At 36.3% G+C, this 26,879-nt stretch overlaps 2 protein-coding genes across 9 annotated transcripts in view; both read right to left on the bottom strand.

The window, feature by feature from the left end:
• LOC141910735 (uncharacterized) overlaps positions 1-26,879 on the bottom strand; it is a 284,387-nt gene that overhangs the window by 216,873 nt on the left and 40,635 nt on the right. The window lies entirely within an intron of this gene.
• The window catches only part of LOC141910731 (MYCBP-associated protein-like), a 63,401-nt gene that overhangs the window by 4,270 nt on the left and 32,252 nt on the right, over positions 1-26,879 (bottom strand). For 3 of the 8 annotated variants that reach the window (XM_074801471.1, XM_074801475.1, XM_074801470.1), the window contains 15 exons: positions 25,298-25,417; positions 23,934-23,997; positions 23,674-23,756; positions 22,033-22,285; positions 19,080-19,302; positions 18,300-18,372; positions 17,635-17,822; positions 16,572-16,718; positions 9,995-10,108; positions 9,546-9,670; positions 8,849-8,955; positions 7,673-7,750; positions 6,078-6,107; positions 2,191-2,276; positions 1,146-1,331 (listed from right to left, as the gene is read on the bottom strand). In XM_074801471.1, the coding sequence (XP_074657572.1) occupies positions 1,146-1,331; positions 2,191-2,276; positions 6,078-6,107; positions 7,673-7,750; positions 8,849-8,955; positions 9,546-9,670; positions 9,995-10,108; positions 16,572-16,718; positions 17,635-17,822; positions 18,300-18,372; positions 19,080-19,302; positions 22,033-22,285; positions 23,674-23,756; positions 23,934-23,997; positions 25,298-25,417 (1,877 nt within the window). The remainder of the gene's footprint in view (positions 1-1,145; positions 1,332-2,190; positions 2,277-6,077; positions 6,108-7,672; positions 7,751-8,848; positions 8,956-9,545; positions 9,671-9,994; positions 10,109-16,571; positions 16,719-17,634; positions 17,823-18,299; positions 18,373-19,079; positions 19,303-22,032; positions 22,286-23,673; positions 23,757-23,933; positions 23,998-25,297; positions 25,418-26,879) is intronic. The other 5 variants (XM_074801472.1, XM_074801473.1, XM_074801474.1 and 2 more) reach the window with 5 other exon arrangements.

The raw sequence follows: 26,879 nt of genomic DNA, 5'->3' as shown, positions 1-26,879 counted from the left end.
ATGGATTTACTGAAATTTGTTCAATAAAACAAAACTCACAAATTGAATTTTATATTTTTTTGTAGATGAAATTTTATTGATTTTACAATTCGAGCACATGACTTATTATCATTAGAGAAAAAGCTATTTTACCCGAATCTTGCATAATTGTCAATGTTATGTTCTGTAGTGCAAATAAAAATATTTCTGCCAAAAACCAAATCAACTTAAGATTTCACAGAAATTGATCTTGAATATTATGGCCATTTCTCTGGAAACCATGTCATTTAAATTCGCTCCATTTGTATTGTAAGAGGCGAAGCAATGGGAACACCATGGTATGAATTCAAATCGGGCAGTGAGGGGTCCTCCCCCAAGAAAGTTAGGGGCATTTCCCGGTTTCTGGGATATCTTCGGGACAGGATTCTAGCAAAAATGAACATCGGTTTGATATTGTGGAAGGGATGATTGATTTATAACAAATGTATTAACGATTCTGATTGGTGGTTGAAATCTTAAAACAATAGATAGCACGGGTTCGAATCCTTGCAGCAGCTATTTTCTTTTACTCATAAAGCAGCATCCTATGGGGGCACAGCGATTCATTTTTGAATAGTTTACAGATTTTATAATTTCATTTTCTGAACGCAAAATACGTACCGGTACGTATATTTATGAACTAAACGCTAATCGTACAGTCAGTAAAGCAATTATTTTCTACTGCTTACACATATTGTCCCCAAAGATCGTCAAAATCAAGAAGAGCAGTCCATATTAATTTTAGGCACAGGTATTATGCTAGTATTACAGGACTCGCCGCAACGTTGATTAAAGACAGATGATTAGGATCCCTGCCTTATCACAGCCCATTTGGATTTATATTTTGTATCATAAAAGTTTTCTTAAAAAATTCCAAATCTTTTGGAGGGCACATTGGAATTTTGGACTCGTCCACCTCCTAAATCCGCCCTTGAGTGTGTAACGTTAGATAAGTAATTGCTTTGTCATATATCTGGTGGTGCGTGAACAGTATGAAAAAATAAATCACAAAAATGTGCGCGGAATAGCTATTTTAGCTTAGTAAGCAGGTTTGTCTTATGTCTTTCAGTCTGGTATTCAATGCGTAATTGATTTAATGGCATGTTAGGAGTTAACCAAATTTTTACCTGCAAGTAAAGTTTCTCTCTGTATTTGACTTCTTGTTGATTTTCCTCAGGTATTGGACTTCCGATATGACTTGACTGACTTCCTGGACGTTCAGGGTCGACATTGCGTAGTCCGGCAGATGTGCCTGCTCGTGATGTTGGTTTTGTTGGTGTTTTTGCACCTTTTTGAGCATCTTTCACAGAAGTCTGTAACACAGTAACTAATCTATTAGGAGCCCTCTGTTTTTCAATTCCCATAATCAATTGGCAAAATCAAGTTGAATCTTTAGGGTAAGTCCAGGGACAACAATTAAAGCTCTGGACAATTTTGTATCTAGGTAATCGCTAGGAAAATAACTAATGAACTCTGGTGCACAAGTGTTGAAGAGAAGGATACAAGATACAGCATACATGCTCAGACACTACCAATGGTTACATGAAAAAATGATTCAAATTCGCTATGTAAAAATATTGGGTGTGGCTGGCACGATTTTAGTAGATCTGGAGTGGGCACACTTGACGACTAACTGTACGTAAATTTTTGGAATCGTCTACAATTTCAATACACATCGCGCGGTTATCAGGGGATTTCGTATGGAAGCAGCAATCTTTGCTAAAAATGTATACTGTATTTTCCGGTGTGTAATTTGAGTCTTTGAGACCGAAAATCATGTAAAAAAAACGTAGGTTGACTTATATACCGGCTACACTTTTGAAATCGTTCTAAACGGTGACAGGTAAAATTCCCACCTATATGTAAAAAGTCCCCCCAATATGGTTTCACAGCAAAATAAATTCAATAAAATACTTAAATGCTTTCATAAAACCTATGAAGCACAGTTTTCAAAGTGATTTATTTTTCAAAGTGTAAACACATGAAGAAGTGATTCAACTTATACACCAACGATAGCCTTAGTAAAACTTTTCAAAATGAAAATTTGACCTCGACTTATACACTGGGTCGACTTGTACACTGGAAAATACGCTGATTCACCATCAGCAATCTATAGTAGCAATATACATTTGGTAGGTAAAATTACTATGTGCAATTTATAGTGGTACGTACCTCCTTTCCTTTTGCTGGTTTGGCATCTTTAGGGGCCGTTTTAGTGGTAGATTTCACGTCTTTCTTGCCACCTTTCTTACTATCAGCTGTAAGAATGAACCAATCCTTATCAATCTATGTTAACTAATTAGATTACCGTCAACTTTACAAGTGACCATATATAAATGGTAATTACAAGTGTGTACAGAAATGATTAATCATTGGTTAAAACGATTATTAATTAACTATGATTTCCCTGTAATGGATCTCGGTACAACACCAGGATCGCGGTTCAACGCTCCCTGGTAAACATATACAGAAAGCAATAGTACCCATCAAACCATAAAACCAGAGATAAAACAAATATTCAGCCATATGGTAACTAACTTGGCTCCATATTCTTTTGCTCTATACTAATAAAGGTGGCATCATTGAATAGACAAATCATAAATAATTCAATAATCAACTCCTACGGTGGGAAACAAACTGGATAACTTCAATTCCATGTAAGAAGATGTATCCTATGACAATGCTAACAATTACCAAATATAATGACTAAGTGCTTACTCCGGCAAAGAACAATGGCCTTGATTCTGAGCAGGCAAGTTTTTTGGGCAGCAGATGTGTACATGCAGCTGTCAATCTGCTGTCTGTACCCATCCCCCTCAGACAATCGTTGGCAACCTTTTTGACTGACGATCAGTTCTTGTAAGGATGTCGATAACATGCGTGAGGGTCCGTCATTTGGATGTCAAATGTCTAGAATTGCAAAATAGGGCGGGATGGCGAATGTCTATTAAATATATTTCCATTGAAATGACCATCAGTGTGATGTTGAAATTTCATAATACATGAAATGTCAATATTTTTGAATTTAGTTATTAACACGATTCAAACCATACATATACATCATAACTACGGTGAGTTCTGAAAACTGAAAAGTTAGTAATTGTATCAAATTGGGCATTTTACCACCTGCCCTACATCTCATAAATACAAGAAAAATAAGTTATATTTTCATCATCTTCTCACTGCGAACAAAATAAACCTCAGTCTAAGTGAGAAAGCTAAGAGAGCCTTTGTTTGGAAACTTCATTGCGATGGACGGAATACAATATCATTACTTAGTCAGGCCAAACGATTAAATCTTTATTGGCCAAATTGACAACATATGTTTCAATGTCAGCTTGCCTTTCATGAAGGCCTCATCCTTTTTGTATACAATAAAATATCAAGTTTTAGAAGTCCATCTCTTATGAACATTTCACAGTAATTTTATAATTTGTTCAACCCAAAATAATCTGAGGGTTGCTTTTCAAACTTGAATAGTCTGAATGGTGGCGATGTCTGTCTTGGATATTGGTGTTGGTGATAGGCTATCTATGGTCTGTGCCTGAAATCCTCCACATATAGGTGATATCCTGGCAAACCTTGTTGCTTTTTCTGGCGAAGTTATGACGATTAGTTTTTTTAAGGATCGCGATAGCCTGTCGATTTTCTGCGGGGTGGATAAACAGCAGTTTGACAGCTGCAATAGGGTTGATACATAAATTAGATATCAATATAATCCAAGTGATTTCAGAATCTCCAGGAAGATCTGTCTGTTAAGGCTGGCTTATGTCGACAAGCAACGCGACGCCTACCGACGCAACTGAGAGCAACCGCGTTCGCAGCCCAGCTTACGTCGACTGCGCTCTGATTCGCAGCAACTGAGGCCGAGTATCGGGATACGAGATCCTCCCAATTGCTTCCCTGCTTATGTCGTTTACGATTACTGGCAACTGCAACGGCTCAGATGGTCATGTGATAAGCATTTTGAGAATAAATTTGATTTATTTTGAATTATTGGGAAATATATTTCTATTAGAAAAGCTATTTCTTTAAGATCTTTATCTTTCTGATTCTGTTTTGAATACAATGTGCTAGCGACATCATATAAAGATGGCCGCTCACACCATAATTCTACCAATTTCGCTTTCGGTCCAGTCATCTGCCGTGCTGAAAGTTTGGTTAACGTTTCGAAATACTTGAATTTGAAAGTTTATGACTAATTACGAATGACGCTAACTAGCGGTCATAATTTGTACTCTGTATATGCGGTCTCTTATTGGCTGGAACCCTTGTGCTCTGTTCCGTCGCATCGCAGATGAGCTTATGTCGGTTGCAATGGAAAGCAACTGTCCACCTACCGTAGGCCGGAGTAGAACATGGGCAACTAGCCGGATACGGCTTGCGAAGAGTCGGTAGGCATCGGGTTGCCGTTGCAAGCTGGCTTATGTCGAACCGATAGAGCAGCATCTGGCGGCCTCTCGTAGGCCGCTAATCGGCAATAAACCCAGTTGCGTCGGTAGGCGTCGCGTTGCTTGTCGATATAAGCCAGCCTTTAGATGAATGAATGAAAGTACATGAAGTAAACACAATAGTCCACTGGGACTCAAGTCCCAAGTGAGCTAATTAAACCATTTTGCCATTATTCATAATACAAATTTATTTCACAATACAGTTTATGACATTCTCAGCTGACTTAACACATCACCTAGCTGGCTGATCTATGATAAGAGACAATCACTGTAAAAATTCTAACATCTATGTCAAGAGACAATCAAGCTTGTAACCAAAAGAAAGCAGTATAAGTAGAGTATATCTCAAACGATGTAGTCATTCAGTCGTTCTCTCCCAGTTTTACCCACAATTGTATTGGTTCTTCTTAAGTTAGATACTGCAATTAGGTCTATGCATTTTTTGCTAAAACGCACAAAAACATTGTTAATCTTGTAAATAAATTATATCATTATCATTTTTTTTCTTTTCCATACGTTTTACTGAAAGTTTTGTTGGTGAATCTTATATATAAGTCCCTTCCATAAGCGTAAAAAGTGAAGACCCAAGTAAAGCAAGTATTTTTGTTAGACTGTTAATAATATCCAGGTGTGCCTCACACGCAAGCGTGTGATAATGACTAGTTAAGATAAGCATTTCCGGTGTTGAAATAAATAAACAGAGTTCAGAGTTTTTTTTTACGCGCTTAAACCGGTAAATGTTAAATGGTTAGCCTATCAGATGTCATTGCAACTCCCTTAAAAGATCAAGTAGAATTGCAAGCCATAACCAAGGAAAGATTATCAAGAAGAGCCCGGTAGATCCATAGCCAAGGATTTTCTAAGGCAGTTCCAAAAAGGCGATAATTTTTTACTGCATGAACAGATCTTTTACTGTATGAACAGATCTTTTTAAGGAGTTTGCACAAATGAACAAATCCTTTGGCTATGAACCTGAAAACCATATTCATGATTTCCAGAAAAAAAAATCAAATTGTCCATTTCTCAAAGAAAGTTTTCAAATTCCATTTAATTCATTTCACCCTTTATGTCATTCAACGAATGTCGAAATCACTGATTCCATGAACGAAAACAGTCATAAAGTTTTGAGAAGAAGAATCCTTGAAAATTCACATTTCAAAATTGATTCCTGAAACCCATTCATTGAGAAGCTGGACCCTGATTTCTAAAATTGATCACCAGGAAGTACTCTTGCAAGTATCAATCTGCAGTCTGGACCCATCCACTCGGCCAATTCTTTAAACTTTTTTTTTGTTCCCAGTAAACATGCCATCAGGCGTCATTGAACATTTTTTACTTTTACCTAGGGGATAAATCAATCAAAAATAAATTGAGTTAAGCCCCATGCTTAAGTCATAAATGATCTCTAAAAAGTGCGCAAGGACTTCAATACAGAATGAAATTCTGGCATATAACCAGTTGTCTACAATGCCAGACAACTACAGCACACCCTCTCAAAATGTGATTGTCCGGACCTCAAATTGACAAAATGTCTGAAGGGGATGCTGCAGATTGATACCTGCAATTCATGAGAGTCAAGTGTCAGTGTTCAGATTTTTAGGAACTTACTCTTCGCTGGTTGCTCAGGTTGTTTACTTGCTGCAAAACGTGAATGGGATCAGACTATAATACAAAAAGCTTTGTGGGGAGCGTGGTGAGTAAGAGAGGTTATTATCACATTACAATGTGGGGATTTGAGAATATGTATGCACACAAAGCCCATTATTTAGAGGTCATACATTCCGTATGCATGACACAGATATGAAATAATGATGACTTCATGAATCTATGATGCTTTATAAAAGAACAAGAGATCTGCTATCTTCAAAGATTTGCTATTTTCATCAATTTGAAGTATGTATGGACCAAATCAGATCAATTGTTCATATCATCACATGAAAACCACATTTGGGTAGTACCTAAAGCCTCTCAAAATACTTACAACTTACGTACGGTACTTTACGAAAGGTTAATGGAAAGGTTAATTTTAGACCATATCATAATGGCATATCTGAGTCCAAGAGTTCAACCCACAGCTTTGAACCTGTTCCAGAGTGAAATTAAACCCACAATTTAAGCATTTCTAATTCTTTAAAATAACTACAAATAGATGCATATAAAATTGTCAAAATATATGTATAAACAATTTCTGCTGCATCTTACTCATCTAATTACTAGTGATTTTCTACTGAAGTACTAGTAGGCTAATACTATATGAGCATTTACCTTGTGATGTTTCTAAAATAGGTGAAAAATATTTTTAAATTAGTAAAAGCCAAAATGATCGGGTGCTTTTGTGATATTTAGCTTTGGCATTCTCATCAACATATTACTCATTTGTTGATTGTCAGTCTGTTTTTGAGTATTTCTTTAGTAACATCGTATGGATATGTTTCACATTAATTCATTAGGAGGTAAGAACTATGTCATTGAAATGATTACGAGAAAATTCAGGCATTAGAAACCAACAAAAATTTAAAACAAAGAAATTAAATTTGAATAAATTATTTGACGCCTTGGAAAAATGTAGAATGTTTTAGGGCAAATTCATGTGGCAATAGATTGAGCGAAGCGTTGTTCAGAGAAATCATCCAAAATTTCATCAAGGTGATTTAATGGGTAGTTCTCAATAATGAGAGAATGTGGAGCCTCTAATCACTGCACTACATTAATTGCCTCTTTAGTTTTATATATTAATCATCGACCCATGTAGTAGGTGCACACACCTTCTATGCATCGATTTCTTCATCGCCTAGTTTAACATGACGCTCAATCGTTTTTGGCATTCTATAAGGCGTCAAAAAATTTTTCTTGGAACAAAAATACTAAATCCAGATATTGAAGGTTTGGTTCTGATTGAAAATTTGCCAATCAATTAATGATACCTTGTTCAGAAGTTTTTTCAGTCAATTAGTTTTGAATTAAGAATATCATGTATAAGATTGGAAATTTTTTTGTGTATGCACCGAAAAAAGTATTGTCAATCATTTCAGGACAGTCATTTAGAAACTAATGTCAACTTTCCAGTTAAATCAAACTCAGAAATTTGGTATCTGGATTAAAGGGTACTAAAAATCTAAAAGGTAACTATTAATCAAAACAGGAAAATTGAATAAAAGACCAGCTCAGCAGGTAACCTAAACACTGTCCATGGTGTATTTTACCAGATAAATGACTTTCTTGGGACAGAACACTTTCAGCCGGGCTTTCAGATCCTGCACGGCCTACACCAAATAAACAAACTACCAATTGTTAGTACTTAATGGGTTAGTTAGTTAATATTGAAATACCAGTACATTTAAACAAATATCTTTACATGTACGTACAGTCAAAGTTCGTTATAATGCCAGCCATGAGACAAAATTTTGGCGGTATAACGAATATGACGGTATAATGAAATGATGATCCTGAGAGTTGATATAGTATACACAACACATCTATTTGCTGTAACATCAAAGTAATGCGTTTTCTTAACATCTAAACATCTTAACAGCTAATAAACATATACCGTATGGAGAATAAGTTAACCACAGATATTATGAATGATTTTTCAAAAGTATTCAAGAATATATTTTCTTCAATAATACAGCAGGAGGGTTTTGTGCACTGTGTAGGATGCGTATACATGTCGTTTGATAGCACGAATGCGATGGTGAGTTACTTTCGTGAAAATGACAGAGCCTATTCACATACATGTACATCAGTGGGAGGACAGTTCCTGTTCCTCTGGCAATGCACACACCAGACGGTGCAACAATACATTCAGTTATCTGATGTAGAAATTAATGCAACTGCATTTTTAGGCTCTTGAATGCAAGTGTTATGAAATGAGTTTTCAAATAGATATAAGACCATCTTTTCCTCTCAGTGTTACAGTATAGATTTCACAGACAATTGATTTACCTATTATAAGAAAAGTTAATTCAAATTTATTGGAAATGTAGAAGAAATTGGAGCGTGGTAACTGAATAACCACTATAGCAAAACTGGTGGCAAATCCTTGCTTGTCACATGATGGTGCCGGTACATTAGACATTATTAGTTCAAACTCTCATTTATCTTCACTCATTTGAAAATTTCGCACCATAGTTGACGGACTACTTCTATACTTAATTGCTTCAACTGTCAACTACGATAGTAGAGTTGCTACAACTGTTGGGAATACATGTAATAATACTGATCATGGCAGTGATCATGTTAAAATGATCAATTTTGAGTAACTAAGCCAAGAGTATAGGTTAAATTAGTACAACATAGTCAGTATAAATATGCAGCCAACACTCAACACAACATTATCATAAACATGGATTTTTGAAAAAGTTCTTTTTGATATAACTTACTTGGTTCCTCAGTGATAATATCTTCATGATCTGGTAAACCCATTGTTTTTCGCAGGCGCATTGATTGTCCAACCATTGTATCAATAGCATCAGATAAATACCGATATCTAAGAAAAAATTACAGAAAATAGCGAGGTAAAAATTTCAACTTTATTCACTAATAAGTGTTAACTCCTAGAAACAAGTATCCCACCGAGAATGTGATAAGATTCTTGAAACCAAGTATCCTTATGGCTGGCGTGTTTTATGAATTGTTAAGAATTGAAACTGAGAACAAATTTTTTCTCCAAATAAATGACTCACTGGTTTTGAGATGGAATTCTAAATTCTTTACCTAGACTAAGCTTCGTAATGTTGAAATATTGCTTTAGCTGACCGTAATGTGGCGCCAACAACTGTATTTTGTGATGCAAATGAATAGGTGATGAACATCACCAAATAAACCAAACATCAAAACAATTGATTTAAGCAACTTCAAAATTCCAGAATAAATGCATTCCATCTTCAGACGGTTGAAAAGGGAATGCAATAAATAGCCCGCTGGCAAGTGGGCTAAAATCAACAAAAATTATCTATTTTAGCAGGTCTGTTATGGGTCAGTGTTTTGTACATGCACCTAAGTAGTCTCACAATAACATCAGTTCAAGTCGATATCCGATAGTTAGAATATAAGTTCCTCTTTGGTAAGTATACTTACCCTACATTGTACATTTGCTGTTGAACAGGATTAAAAGGAGGGAATGAAACAGTCAGTATGGACATGTTTAGCCTTTGTAATAAATCCTCTTTTCTCTCATCTTCTTCATCCAAATCCACGATCATCTGAAATATCAAAAACACTACAGGTGTAATTGAGGCTCCTCAATAATACAATGATTGACAAAAAGAGCAATTAATCCATTATTTATTCAAGTAATCCGTACATGATTGCATGCATATATTAGGTCTACAAAGGCAGGGATGAGTATCCAATGTAAGTACAAATTTACAAGGTTTTTGCAGTGGCATACTCACAATACTATCAATCTTATAACAGACCCTGTCATGATTCATCAGGCAGTTTAGAATAACACCTTCAAAAAGGTCTTGGTAAAAATTTATGAAATTTAGAAACTGATAATGAACATACATGTACGTATGACTTACATCTTCTAAAGTATTCAAATCTAAATTCCATTGTTGGGATTCGTGTTCCTCTTCTGGGATGAGTTCATGATACAACACATGCAGTGATTCGATTGTTTCATGGGAGAAATATCTCTGAGGAAATCAAACAAATAATAAAACATTAGTACATGAATTTAGAAATACATGTAGATGGTTGCGATGAAATAACCAGGTTAAACAAATATCATGCTGCATCATTTAATACTCCTCAATAATTCTGAATTGTGAAAACAACTTAATTAAAAACAACTTAAAATGATTGTTATTCACTTGAATTATATTAGGGTTTTCCGCTAATTTGCAGATACCCTTATGTGAACCCTATGAGAGCTCCGATGCAGTCAGAGCAGGGATGGGTTTTGATCAAAATGGATTGGATACAATTTGAAGTATTGTCAGGGCAAGTTCACGATAATCTGAGGCAATCGACGCAGTCCATGGTAAACCAAGTTGGGGGCACATGAATATCCGAGGCAATCATCTCCGCCATGTAAACAGAGTCTGGGGCATATCATGACCTGAGGCAATCGAATTCGTGTGGAGGAAATGGAGACTACTTACTAATCTGAGTCAACCATAATGAAAAAGATTTGTATTACACATTTACATTTAGGCCTGGAGGTAAGTGATCGCACTACATAGCTCAAGTCTGAGAAGCCCTAGCCAGTGCCGCCACATATATTGACACCAACTAGATTGTGCTGCCATGCTTCAAATATGCTCATATCCTCATGCCATAAAGTACGAACTAAGTTATTTTGCGATATGTTGTTTATCCAAGTCTCTGTTAGGTCAAAAAGAGGATTGCTCTGAAAATATTCAGATCACCAAAAGTTGCGCCCATTTCATTTTCTCAATCTTTGGTTCAAATCCTCAACAAAGTTCTTCAGAGCCATTCCATTCCTAGTTTCATCAACTCCTATGTAGGGAATTGATAAAAGCCAAAATGGAAAGGAACAGAAATTGTTCTTGTTGGCAAAATCATTTACAAGCGACATGTGCAGAAAATTATGAGAAATATTATCTTTTCAAGTCATATCAGACATTCCAAGTGGTGTAATTACCGCCTTGGCTGGTATGTTCATTTTTTCGAAGTCACAGTTTAAACCTACAGAACAAACTTGTGCCACCCCGAGATAAGATATTTATTCTAGATGGTGTAGGCGTTCATCCTTTAGCATGAAAACTGATTTGCATTCACCGTTTATATTTTGAAAATTCTTTTTCCATTCCGTTCCTGGATCAACTCCTATATAGGGGAATTGATAAAAGCAGGAATGGATAGGAACATGAATTTTTCATGCTGGAAAATTATCAATAGGCCAACGCGACCTGTGCTACCTCCAGAAAACTTGTGCTGCCCTGTGATGCAATATTTATGTTTGATGATGTAGGCATAAATCCTTTAGCAAGAAAACTGAATTGCATTGACCATTTTACGTTTTGCGCCAAATATAAATGCTGTTTCTCTTTATAAACGGCTCTTATCTATTTTGATTTCTTAAATTTGTAGATTCATCTGATATCTGATAATGTTAATTTCGGTACAAATTTTGGTGTTCTTGTCAAGGGCTTTCTGTGGAACTTTTCCACTGCTAAACCTGTTATTGATGCTTTGCAGCTATTTTTATTATTCATTTTCCAATTTTTTCATCCATAAAATCCATTCATCAAATTTGGCTACTAATGTCTTTAAAAAATTGCAATAAAATAAACATTGCAAATGCTGACAGAAATATAACAATCCCTCTGAACTTGTTGAATCCCTGTTCAGTAATGTACTTCAGGGATGAAAACAGAGGCATTTGAAAAACACGGAAATATTATAAATATTATATATTATAAGGGTAACTACTGCTACCTGCAGTAGTAATTTTGGAATTTGAGGCCCATTTTACAGCCTTGACTAATGACAAAATAAGACCTTTGCTGCCACGTAGTTCATCGTTCGTTGTTTACATCTTGAGTCAATGAAAAGGATGGCTCAGACAATATCCAAATCAATAGAACATGTTCATACTTAAATGCACTTGTCAATAAATAGTTGAGAGTCCCAAGAGGAGCCCCGATCTGTAATTTCCTATCTGTCACTCAAGACAAGCACACAGTGCCTGAATTAAAACAATGACTAATTTTATTTTGCACGTAGGCTCTGCTTTGTTGAATGAACTGAAGCGCGACCGCAGATTCTAGATATAGATTTCCCACGCAGCGCTATTACATGTATATATATATTATTAATATGTTGAACGCGTGCGGACAGTGGGTCTAGACAACAGCAATGTTTCACATCGATGTTGTCAAAGAGATCGTGGCACCAGTTTTATCAGATGCTTTTACAATCTGTTCTTTAAGTGTGCTACGATCTAAACTCTAAACTTTTCCCCAAGAAGCTAGCACCCCTATCATTTTCCGATCTTCATCAATCTCAAGAATGATAAAAATTGACCTTAAAGAAAAAAGCTGCCGGCAGGTTAAGGGTTAAACGGTGGAATGACGCGGAATATCGCGGAATGACGGAATCGCAGAATTTTAAAAAACATGGAATTTTTTCACTTTCACTATAAATAGTAACCAGGTTTTTTCTCTTCACAAATAACGGAGTTGAAACCATTTTATAATTTTCGTATCATTCAGCCTTTCCGTGATACCCCACACTCGCATAAATCACAATTTAGAAGCACGCCACGCATGAAAAAATCCAAAGCCAGAATGCGTAATGTCTATTTATTTTCATCCGATTATTTGAGTTATTTCTCATGATCGTTTTGAACACATACCTCAGTTTGGTCTTAATACGACCAGATGAAACACTGCAATCTAAATCAACCATCGTTTTTATATCGATTTTATAACGCAGCATTAAATTGATTAAAGGCTTATTAGTGGTATCATGCGCAGATACTGTGGGGTCAGCAGTCAATGTTGAAAGATATACCGCCGACTTAGGTTTCCACTTTCTCGTTGGGAAGTATCATTAATTTGTTGAGTGATGATTGTAATAAATTATCACATCTAGAGCTACCGGTGCCTTATCCGACAAGCGGTATCCCCGTGGAAAAACCCGGTTAGCCTACTATGTATAGTGAAAATGAAGAAATTCTGTGTTTTTGGATTCTGCGATTCCGGGATATGACAATACCGGGTTTTAAACTTATTACCTGTACTGTTGTGCTTTTTTTGTATAAAGAATCAGATTTAAGCATGTGCAAGAAATTTTGAATAAATAGGCTTTTGTAACCTCACGATATCTAAATTTTTCCAATGAAGCAAGCACTGTGTGAAAATTTTGCAACAGCTATTTCTTTGTCTGCGGCTGGTATTTCAAATCATTTTGAAAGCCCTGGCTTGGGCCCACGTTTTTGGTCGGGCCACAATGCTTGTGTAATTGTAGCTTATAGATTTAAATTTAGTATGTAGGCCTACATATTTTGCTGCACGTGCATTAACTGATATCTCCAAACTCTACTTGGATGAGTGTAGAGCTGTATGCATTGCCATTCAATGTGAATAGGCCCCGTCAAATTCAATTTAAATTATTTCCTGGTTTAAAATCTAGGAATACCGGTAAAGACCTTTTCAAATATATATGAATCAAGAAAAATATTGGCAACAAGAGCCCCAAGGGGCACAATGGCCAGCCTGTCAGATTTGCTTTTTATAAATGATGTAATCTGTGGGTTATATTTATCAATATACACTCCCTGCTCAATGTCATTAACATAGTACAATCGTGTGTTAACACAGACAGCAGGAGCGAATGTAATATAGAAATACTAAGTTATTGTATTGTTCAACGCCCCTGGTGGCCATATACAAAAACCAATGAGCTTGAAACTCACCAAGATCATAGACCATGTCATGAGCTACAACTTTCCAATTGATTGTGGTAGCAAAATATGCATAGGTACGAATGTAATATAGAAATACTAAGTTATTGTATTGTTCAACGCCCCCTGGTGGCCATAAACAAAAACCAATGAGCTTGAAACTCACCTCAATCATAGAACATGTCATGAGCTACAACTTTCCAATTAATTATGGTAGCAAAATATGCTTAAGTATCAAAATGATGTGGCAAAACTTTTTTTCCACCTATGAATGAGTACTGATGACCCCAAGATGGCCGCCAATTGCGTCATAATTGCCTGGTCAAAAATACCCTCTCGGATATAAAAGATCCTTTTCCAAAGAATACCCATTACAAATTGCAATGAAAAATGGCACACCATTAGAAAGCTACAGGACTCAGAATTCAGGCCAAAATTAACATTTTTGGGAACAAAAAAGGTCACAGGACGGCCATCTTGAGTCCGATCGACCCAATTTTTCTCATGCGGATGGGCCCTTGGGGGATACAAATATATACGAATGATCAAGGTTATTGATAAAAGTGTCTTCAAAATTTCCCTCGAAAACTTCTAAAATGTGTAAAAAGTGCTGATTTTGGCGAACAACAATGGCTTCCAGTCGGCCATCTTGAATCTGACAGGGCCAGTTTTTGGCCTGAAGATGTGTCTAGGGTAGATACACGTATAAACCAAATATCAAGACATTACCTTGAAGCGTCTTCAAAACTTTGGAACTCTCACGAACTATCTAGATGGTTATCTCTCGACTCAATAGCTTCAAGACCCATCTCAAAACAACTTTGTTCCATGCAGCATACCATTAACTCTCGGAAAGCGAATTGGATTTAACATTTTTTTTGGCAGAATAAAATTTGATTGAATTTGCAATTCGAGCACATGGCTAATTAGCATATCAAGTTCATACACTCGATTTGGGAAAAGAAATTTTTTGCGAACCTTGCGCAATTGTCAAGGATGAATTTTCTGTAGAGCAAATAAAAATTCCTCCCAAACACCAAATCAACTAAAGATTTCATAGAAATCGATCTTGAAATACGATTTTAAATCTTAAAATAAAACCCGGAAGTAAAACAATAGACGATACCGCGGGTTCACGTGAACACCTGATTTCTGTAAACGAAATGTTGGTTGTGACAAAATTGTTCAGACGGTTTTAGGTGGTAATAAGTACGGAAACGTAACGACCATGGTCGACTTATTCGATGAAATCAGGCCTATGTGATATCCAAATTTTGACTTTTTTATTCTCCAGACCTCCCTGATAAAGAAATAAAAAATTTTGGTGGTACGAATAGTGCAATCACAGCGCGAACCTTGACAGAGCCGTGTCAGAGATCGGCGGAGTGAAAATTGCGGAGGTGGACGAACACGAAGAAGTAGGCTATTGAGCTACTTGAATCGCGAAAACTCCTGGCACGGCCCCGACGCTTTTCGTTGATTAAGTAGTACAAATATCAAGCAATGGGTTTTCACAATCTACCGCCGGTGTTTACCGGATTTAAATATGACTCCAAAATTCAAAGAAACCTCGAAATATCGAACCGCAACACTTTCGGTAGATATCCGCAGCTGCCCAACCGGGAAACTTATTTGTTGATAGCATCGATAGGATCCATCGTCTTCTCCCGTCAAGGGATTCGAACCCACTAAGCTAAAGCCGTGCCAGAATCGGGTCGGGCCAATCACAGCGCTTGTAACAAACCACATTAGGCTTCTGTGGAATTTCCCAGTAAATGGGCCAATCAGCGAACACGTAGCGAACGCGGAAGTATTGTCGCGTGTTGATACATGACGTCATGCGCAAAAGCGCCAGTAATGAAATCACGATAATTCACGTGAACAGCTGCTGATATTTTTAGATAAACCAATCACAGGGAAGACACAACTTCCTGATTGGCTGATAAAAATTGAAATTTTCCCGATTTTATTTTCGTGAAAAATGCAGAAAACATTTTTATGAAAGCCTATTTCAAAATTCTGCTCGCTACGATTCCGAGAATGGATTACGCTTAAATACGTGATTTGTTCGAATATGCCCTCACTTGGCAAGCAAAAGAGCCTTTTGTGTGGAAACCATGTCATTTAAATTCGCTCCATTTGTATAGTAATAGGCTCAGCCTACGGCTGGCCTAAAAATGTTAATACTGTATGTTTTAACATACCATATTTTCTCGCAATTAAGCCGACTCTGCCAATAAGCCGAGGGGAGTTTTCTTTAGCCTAAAATACATGGATTTTTTTATGCTTCGCCCAATAAGCCAAGGCCCTTCATCAGATTTTAATTCACTGATTCGTCAATTAGTTTGTCTTAATTGACAATGTATGAGGCTGACAATTCGTGCCTGCCGATGTCTGAGAGTGCTGTGCACACTGAGTCACTGCTATAGACTCCCTCAGATGATTTCTAACACACAGAGCTATTTATTGTAACCTACATTTGCACACATGGGGCTGACTGCTGACACGCATATATACAAATGTTCGGCAGCGCTGCCGTATTAGATTGCCACAGTGAGGTGATGAAAGAAACAAAGTAACAAACTTGTTCTAAATAGATTATTGGTAGGCCTAGTGTATAATGACCTCAAATAAATATGAAACACTCTTACGGATGAGGGAGGATTAAGAAGCTACGATACAGCAACTAGTATAACTAAGTATAACTAGTATAACTATTCACTTACGCCTGGATTTTGTCTTTCAAATATTTCAGCATCAGTTATGTAAGCATCGACTGGAGATCGAGATCGCTCTGGAGTTTTAATTCCATCAAGTAATTCATCGAGAATATGACTAACAACCTGTGTGGCTTGTTTACCAGCAAGTTCTGTCTGAAATTCATAAAAACATCAAACATTAATTCACGGCACTCATACATGTATAGTCTTAAAATACCTAGTTTTTCTACGCTTATCAAATAATAGATTTAGATTTTACCTGAAAAGATAAAACTTTAACTAAGATTCAAACAATTGAACAGACAATACACGCAAGTATTGATTTAACATTAGACTTAACCATTTCAGTGCTGCCACATTTTACTGTAAATTAAGTGGCTGGCTGTTTTTGCAGTAATTCAACATAATTGACACATCATGTTCCCACCTTTAAAGAGCAAATGCTATCAAAATAGAGTATTGTGTAAAAGTCATTTTCAAATGTGATGTATTCATAAATATCAAATATGCTTCTGGTTTGAATTTTAGTTCAGTCATTCGTGAGAAATATGACTTTTAAATTAGCAATTTCAGCACACAATGTAGTTTTCATCATACTTAAGACTAAGACAGTTTACAGATTCAAGTTTTTTCTAAACAGAAATCTGTGAAGTATATTTTTTCGGAGGAAACACAACTTTTGATATAATGTGCTTCAAAAGGGGTAGCTGTCACCGAAACTAGAGATATCTCTATTTTGATTTGGGTTGAATCCCGCTCATAGAACAGAGTAGATTCAACTCTAGTTAAAAGTTGCATTGAAAGGGTTAAGATAAGGCTAGGCTAAGCTGCGGTAATCTCAATTTAATAATGTCTATGTCAAATACAATGTATGAAAGAATTACATTCTATACACTATCAAATTATTGAACGTTGCCATGAGCTCATTTCCATGAAGGTCCAACAGTAAAATATATTTGACGAGAAATTAATTCAATTTCAGAGTCAAATGATTTTTAGAGACTGGAACCTAGACGTGCTGCAATATCTTAAATCTCTACTGTGTAAAGCATACAAAAAAGTCTCTAACCTCTAATTCAATACGTTTTTCTTTGTATTTATCCTCTTGCAAAGCAATGCCACGTAGTGTTACGATTAGTGAGGCTCCACCGCAAACAACTGGCTTCGTTTGAAACTGCCACTGCTCAGTGAACACACCAGCATTCGGAGATTTAAAAATAAATGGAAACTTTAACGAATCTCCAGGCAGAATGACACCTGAAATTGAAAATGGGTGATTCAAAATTTTCCCCCCAAAATTTTTTTTGGACACAACACATTTTTTGCCAATATTACTTGCCTTTTGCTGGAAAAGGATTTCAGGTCAACGCATGTCGGGTTGCAACCCATTCGATACTGACACAATTGGGATTATCAGCAACTGACAAAGAAAACTAGTGGCATGCGATATGCCGTTATTTCTTCCCAACCTAAGCCAATTTTCATTGAACACACAACCGGTACATTCAATTCAAATACAAGTGATCATGAACAGTGATCATGGATGCCAAGTGGAGAAGCAATGGCAGATCATATTCAGCTTTACTTGCGTTCACTTGTTGGAAATCAAGCGCAGCCAACGTAAGCTGGGCTACGGTGTGTTTCTTCTCAGCTATGTCATTATCCATGGTGTCGCAGCCAAACATAAGCTTGCCTTTAGATTATAAAAGAAAACCATACTACCGCATAACTTACCGGGACTAGTATCAAAATAAAATCTTTGAACTTTTGCATTCACAATGTCGAATGGATTTGTTTTTTCTATACTCTGAAATAAACATTCAACAAATGAAATATAGCAGAATGCTTTAAGTTCCATGTGTCACCTTCTGAGAGAAGCTATTGCATCGGTGATCTCCAGATACTTCAGAATCTTTGAAACATCAGTTTAACTTGTTGGAATAAATTTCACTGATAATTTTCTGAATCAATGTTTTATGTAATTTAATTTTAACATTGATTTTTTTATTCATTATTTAAAGAGACAAAGACTTTTCCATCAGATTAAAATGTACCAGCTGTGGTTCTAAATCTATAGCCATCATTAATTTTACTATGATGAATGGGACTTAAATTAGATTCTAAAAGACCACTATTTGTTTTTCTAGGATACTGGATTGAGGTGTTATCGTCTCTCATAGAGTATGACTCTGTATGAACTTGCTTTAGATCCCGACTTGATCTCAGATTTTTATGAAACTTGAATGAATTGATATATTTTTTCTAATACCAAATAATCACCCTGATTGCTAGGGAAGATTCTAGTCTAGCAGTAGGGAGTGTTATAATACGTACTGTACAGCATACAGCTATCTCTCACGTAGGCCTAATACCGGATGGTTTATGGATGATATAAAGGATATTGACTTTTGTAAATTCAGAAGACACCTTATCTTGTTCGGCCATAGTCGAGAATAGGCGGGTTGATAAATTCACTTCAAATATTTTGTAAATTATGTATATGTATAAGATTACCTTCCAATCATAGTAGATGGTAGTCGTTCCATTGTTAACGATGTCTAGATATGAGTGAGCTCGCTCACCGGAGTAAGCTTCAAACATAACCCGAGCCTCGATGCCGAGTTGATCTTTATTAGAGAATCCGTCACCGATCCACTGCGCTTCCTGATTATCGAACAGCAAAGACGGCCCAATGAAAGGGAAGGGATGTACATCTGGGTGGTCGCTTAATGGATCACTACAAAAATCAAATTACAGATATCTGGTTAATTACAGATATATTCAACCTGGAAGCAAATTAAACATAAATCAAGTTTCAATTTAATTCAATATCGATATAAATTAAGATTCAGATCCAGCCCTATTTTTGGTGAACAGATTTTTACGTGCACTTTATATTGAATGCGCCAGAATGAACCTATATTTATATTTCCCAGGCCCGTACAAAATATGGGAAATTTGCAAGGGAGTTAATTTGTCCATCCATGGGCCTACCCCATACCACATACCAAGTTTAAAAGAAATTGCACGTTATTTGATGTGTGAAGAGCACTTACGAGAAATTCAAGATGTCCGCCTTAGCAGCCATATTGGAAGAGTGAGAAAGCTGATTTTCGATAGGTATCATCCATGGACCAACCCCATTACACATACCAAGTTTAAAGAAATTACAGGTTATTTGATGTGTGTAGAGTGCTAACAAGAAATTCAAGATGTCCGCTGTAGCAATATTGGAAGAGGGAGAAACTTGGCCTGTTCTGGTGACTGTTGACTTTCCCACAAGTGACTTAATAAAGAATCAATACATCAAATTGTAGCAGTTAACAATTGTCGCAACGCCACGTATATCACCGTGGTATGTTTAAAAGTAAATTTTTTCATACCTACTGAAAATAAGAAAGGTACAATATACCAACAAAGTCTCATAGAATTTTTCCAATTGCAATATCGCAAAGTTCCATATCTGGAAAATCAAGATGGCTGCTATGGCAGTTATATAAAGGAGCAAGAAATGCTATTTTTCATAATGATAGTCTTTGGGCCAAACCAAACTTTTACAAGAAATTGTGCAGAATTTGATGTGTTATTTGACGTGTATAGAACAAGAAATTCAAGATGTGCGTCATGATGGCCATATTGGAAGATGTGAAAGCTGATTTTTGATAGATTTCATCCATGGACCTACCCCATTACACATACCAAGTTTAAAAGAAATTGCATGCAATTTGAAGTGTGTAGAGCGCTAAAGAGGGATAAGGGGCATGCATACGCCAAGTAAAATAGAATGGCAGGGGTTGATTGAATCAGAAATATTCTGAATGAACTTAGAACAAGAATTGAATATGTTGTCTTTTGTTTCAATTCCTGGGTAATAAGTCTCATTTTAAATTTTTATAAAAGACCAATGGTCCAGTGGCTCGACAATAGGTGCGAAGTGCTACTGGTATGCAAAAATTCATTTCATTGAAAATTAAACAAGAAAAAAAATATATAAAAAAGGACAAAATTTCGGTCAGTGTGAACTTCTAATGATAACTGAATTTTAACGAGAATGAAATCTTCTAAAAATTGATATGGGCCTTTTGTCTGAACAAATGTTCATAATCTAAATACATCCCTTGAATGATTAAATTAAAACAACTAAAACTATGAGTGACCCGATAAGATACAGTACAAACTTGGTGAGAGCCTGGGTTTCATCAGAGGTTTTTCATTATCATACGGACCAATCAGAACAGAAGCTCCGAAGTTCTTCAAATTTGAGGCCAGTGCCGGTTACTGACAAAACAAAGTTTATAAACTGACATGATTTTTAATAATTTCACGATACGATTGCTAGCTTACATCTTCACTCAGACAAATCGTTGTTATGCGCGACCTACACCGTGGCGCGCGTACTCTATAACTGAAACAAACACGCAGTGAACATGAGAGTATAAGGCGACATTGCCTACGCCACTGTCCATGACTGTTTTCAACGCGAACGCTCATCGCTGTGCCGCCGTTAACAAACTAATACTAATAATCAGGCTCAAAAACGAATCGCTAATGCGAACGTTAATGAAATAACTTCAATAAATGGTGATAAAACAAGTATTCCAGTAGTGTAAATATCAGACTCATCTCTAAAAATTCGCTGCTATCAGTAAATCAGCCATGTGGTGAACAAAGAAGTAAATTTCGTCATTTTGAAACCACATTTTCGTCAGATATCTTGATGCAACGTTACCTTACGCATGGGATATCAAAACTAGATGAACCATTGAACACATCGCGCACAATACATCGTTATATCATACGCCTAGAATATCAGTATTCGCGCTAGAAATGATGAATATCAACCTATTCAACCTATTTGTGCTGCCATTTTGTTTGTGATATCTGATCCACCTCGTTCAATGTTATGACGTCATTATGGAACAACAAAAATTATACATAACCGAGATTTTGGGGGGTTCCGTCTTTGAAAGCCCATAACTGCCGAACAAAGCGTCGGATCTTGGCGAGATAAAGTTCTTCCGTCGCAAATAGCATTGAATTTTCACATGTGTTATTTTGGACAGATAAAGATGCTGCATAAAAAATATGCTCAAATAAATCGAATTTTTGAAACTTTTTGGTAAATTTCTCAAAAACTATGAAACCCACGGCTTTCAACTTTGTGCACCACAAAGAAAAAATAATTACAAAATATATTTTAGCTTAATCCATTCAATTTGCCCATTAGTAGTGAAATTGCAGGCTACTGAAATTGCGTTTGAGAGTGCTAAAAATAGCTTTGAGTGTAGTGTATTAAGCATACGAATGATTATCGATTGGCCAGACTGTTGACATGGTTAAAAATTTTAATAAAGTGCATTTCAAACTTCTAAATTGAAGACATTTTCTTGAAATTGTATCCAGAACCAACTTTTACAAAAATAAAATTATCATAATAATAAATAGTGATAAATTATTAATTCATTACCAAATATTATTGACCTCCGGCACATCTGCAGTTTGTCTGCTCGTTGATTGATGCCATATCGACGAAGACTCAGACGTATTCTGATTTCCGACGATTTCTAGCCTTTTCATCACCGGTTTATGAGGATCCATCTCATTGATGATAGGTTTTAATTGATCGAGGCGAACATCACGATAGACTGATTTACTCCATGAACGTGATTTATTCCACGGATGATTTATTGGCGTTGAACAACGACTTTCCCAATCAATACCTGAAATATTTAAACACCATAGTTCATTATAATTTCTTCGTAATTACCTTAGAGGTCCAGGGACACCATACTTCACCCGGGATCGGGTGATATTCATCTCGACACAGTTGATTATTCGACATTCAAAGTAACTTATCAGTTTTTAGGTCTCCTTATATTTCTACCTTTCCATTATAAGACAACAGGACCAGAATCCAGATAACTAAGGTTACATTCACATCCTTCTTCCGTCATGGTCAAAATATGTAGTGTGGGCTTCACTTAGGCAGCGTCTTTTGACCGACTTTACCCATTTTGATTTACTAAACTTCCATCTTTGCATGTAAGACAGGTTATGAGAATATCAGTTCTATCAAAGTAAGCACATGCTGCCATTTGTCTGAATTTGAGTTATTAAAGATGTAAACCCATGTTTCTAGATATGTTTCACCTATGTGCTTAAGGTATCTTGACGTATACCGAACCAAATCATGCAACTTGCGATTCTGGTATTTACTGATCAAATCACGCAACTCACGATTCTGCTATTTACTGATGCCCATCAACGCCAATACCTACCAGCTCTGTTTACACAACAGCTTTGTTTATACAACTCTGTTTTATCTATGTCAAACATCTCAAATACATCTTTCTTTAATCCTTTAGCATCAGCTTTATATACATCTTTCATGAACAATACTTGTAATATAATTTTAGGTTGAATGAGTGTTCCATTTGACTCTTTTAAAAAATAAAGTACACAAACACACTCTTTTTACTCCCTGAGTTTTCAGCAATTCTGTCAGTTAAAATATTTAGAAATCAAGCCTAAAGTCTTTTTTTAAGATTATCAGCTATGGTACAGCCTAGAAGAAACCTAACACCTTTAGGGACGAATATCCATTTCAGGATTACACGTTTCGCTGAACACTTATGGGTGGGTGCGACGAAACTTCAAACGCTCCTATTAGGCATTTATAATGTTACTGCATGTATTTTACCATGTAGTCATCCAAACACAAGAAGTTGCACTTGAAAAGAAGGGAGCTACTGTTAATACGTATGTGCATTCGATGTGCGTGCGCCAGACGCGTTGAATTTGAACCGCGGTAGTAACTAGTTTGATTCGCGTTTCTATTTCATTTCATCAAAAACGAAAATGCAACGATCTCCGACGAACGCCCGACGCATTGAGTTATGTTACTTCTGTGGAACTTGCGGGTCCCGGGAGGCTACTGTGGAACCAGCAGGATCCAGGAGGCTACTGTGGAACCAGATATAGTGGCAGTGAACATGTCAAGTTTGACTGGTGTTAGAATTAGTTCATTCATTTAAAATCAAAACTCAACCCAGAACTGGTTACTGAATACAATATGGGATTAACTGTAGTTTACTACAAGAAAACAAACCTTTTTCTTCCTTCACAGTTATTGGTACTCCAACATGTTCAATAGGGGGTGGGTAACCTTTGTCTGTCTGCCTCAAAGTCATACTGTCAGAAAGAGAAAGCTATATTGAATTGCCATGAAAATTATAGCTAATTGAGTTTTCTCTAATATTCAAGATATTAGATCCAGTTCTAAGGTCTAGACTCAGTTTGATTGAAGAAATTACTGAAAATTATTTAGATACAAAATTATCATAGATTGATTTCCAAAGTATCACTCACTGTATCCCAGTCAAATCATCACCAATACATTCCTGTTGGTTCCAAAATTCACTACCAACGCGGTCTGCAAAAAAATCACAGATACTTAAATATTTCAATTTAAATGGATCGACAAGAAGACAAAGGAGGTAGGATCGACATCTCATGCTCAAGTTTTTGACTGATTCTTTCAGTAATCGCACAAGAACTTTTCCCAGAAAAGAATTTCAGATAGCCTGGAATCCTCTTCTACATGTGCCTTTAAAAGGTTTCAATCGTCTTGAACCTTATCACAATCATAGAGCATGTCATGAGGTACAAATTTGTAATTGATTGTGGTTAGAAAATATGTACATGTATCAGATAACAGGAAAAATTGTACACAGTCAAATATTTGGCTACCCCTCTTGGGAGCGAACGAATAACTAGGTAACTCCAATTCCACGTGAGAAGATGAATTGTATTATAATGCTACAAACTATGATCAAGACTATAGTTAAAACCTATTGATACTTTCTAAAAATCCTTTTTCCACAATAATGAATGATGACTTATGAGAGAAAGTTGACCACCAATTGTATTATAATTGATGGATCAAACTAGAGGACAAAAGGTCCTGGTTTGATAATCTCAATGAGTACTACTGGGACTAAAGCCTGAAGTGGGCTAAGATACAACTTTGAGTTGTAATCCACATTTGGTAGCTAGTTCTATCGTGATTAGATACACAAGATTTCGCTATCAGCCCCTTTCAAGTGTATCAAGGTAACCAGCGATTCATTAATTCACAAAAACCAATCAAATTCAATTTCAATTCTACTCATGATTGTTTATTGGTGAAACAGATCTACGTATTCATCGAAGGTGCCTGTGATAGTGTTTAGATTAAACATGTTCCACATGTGATTGATTCTCCAAGAATGAAACATAAAGAAGGTTCTTCTATCTTATGTTGTGCTCATTAGTGTTCTATCTGAAGTTGTGCTCTTTAGTAATCGAAGTAGGCCTTTGTTTATAACTCATCCCAGAAAAGTGTGGCATAGAAAGGTTCAGAGTTAACCCTTTCAGTGCATCTACACTGCAGTGCGGTGTATGAATCGGTGATGGATTTTGCTAGTACACCGCATTGCGGTGTATTGATGAAATTAGTAATTAGTTTTTATCTCTATTGAAAGATGGCAGCACCTGTCAAACATAGTGCAATATTACTAACTAACGATATACCACACAGCGGTGTATACGCACTATAGTGGTATTCTGGTTATTCAACATACTACGGTGGAATTTTTCAAAATTTTCAAATTATCTCCCCAGCACTATAGGGTATTGATTAGTCAGCACTGAAAGGGTTAAGATGTTAATTTTTACGCTGATTCAAAACTTACATCCCTTCCCATAATCTATGGCTGGTATAGTACGATCAATAAGGTATCGCTCTTCTTCGACTTTTCGATAAGAATCACCTCGATTCATCACCAGTGATTCAGCTGGTTTCTGTAACAATCCTGTAATAACATGCAACATGCAACAAAACATGCACCTAACATACATGAAACCATGTGTTAAAGTATACGAAAACAAGCTATACACAATCAAAGACGCCTGGCATGCAACCTTATCCAATCACTTCTATTATTACAAAATTATTTTTTGATAATAGGCCTAGTTGACTTCAGAACACTAGCAAACTAGAAAGATGTGGAACACTATTTGTGTCGCACTGGTATGATCAAAATATTGTGGTATTTTAAAAGGGCGAGCAACTGTATTTTCAGCAGGTATAAACCATGGACATAGCCAATCGTAAATTCTAAGTTTCAAGAGAATTGCAAGTTACTTTATGTGTTTAGTACTAACAAGAAGTTTAAGTTGTCCATCTTGGCGGTCATTTTGGGACAGCAAAATAGCTGATTTTCAATAGGTGCAATCCATGCACTTAGCACATTATACCTACCAACTTTCAAGAAAATCGCCAATTATTTGTAGTGTCTAGAGCACTGTTAAGAGATTCAAAATGTTAACTGTGGTGGCCATATTGGAAGAGCAACTTACCCCATTAAATCTATCAAGTCTAAATTCTATTTTACAGAGCGCTAATGAGAAATTCAAGGTCTCTGCCTAGGTTGCTATTTTGGGATAGTGAGAAAGCTAAATATTCGTTGATGTAATCCATGGACTTCATAGCTATTGATAGCTACCAACTTTCAAGAAAATTCCAGTAATTCAAAATCAGATCCAGAAACTTTATTTCCAATTAAGGTGTTATTAGTTGACCGACCCCATTACATCTACCAAGTTGAAAAGAAGTTGCACTTTATTTGAAGTATGTACAGCACTAACGAGAAATTCCAAGATGTCCGCCTTGGTGACCATTTGAAAAAAGAGAAATCGGCATTTTGATAGCTGTAATCCATGGATCGAATCATAACTACAGTGTTCAAGGAAATTGCATGTAAATTTTAGAGAATACAGCACCAACAAGAAGCTCAAAATGTTTGCTATTGCAGCCATATTGGAAGATCGAGAAACTTAATTTTCAATGAATGTATTCACCCGACCTTCCCCATAACACCTTCCAAGTTTAAGAATTAAGGGTCCAGGGACGCCACAATGCTCATCAATCTGACAATTTCAATATTCAAATGTCCCTGGTGAACATTTACAGAAACGAATGACCTTGAAACTCACCACGATCACAGAATACGTTATGAGCTATAATTTTGCAAATGATTTCAGTTGAAAAACATGCAAGAAAACCCTGTTTCTCTGGCCCGACCAACCCGATATTTCGTCTTTTTAAATATTATTTGTGAAATAAATACAAAGTGCTTACCGGCCCTATTTCAAATTATAGATGAAATAACGTCTTTCAAAAAATGTGTATGTGGCCAACTTGACTGCAAAGCTTTCCATTCTCGTAAAAATTTTTTTTATTATTAATCAAATCGTGATGTCGGCACTGAGATC

The sequence above is a fragment of the Tubulanus polymorphus genome, chromosome 9 (assembly GCF_964204645.1).
Source record: "Tubulanus polymorphus chromosome 9, tnTubPoly1.2, whole genome shotgun sequence".
NCBI classification, from domain to species: Eukaryota; Metazoa; Nemertea; class Palaeonemertea; order Tubulaniformes; family Tubulanidae; genus Tubulanus; species Tubulanus polymorphus.
This window is presented reverse-complemented; position numbering and strand designations above follow the sequence as displayed.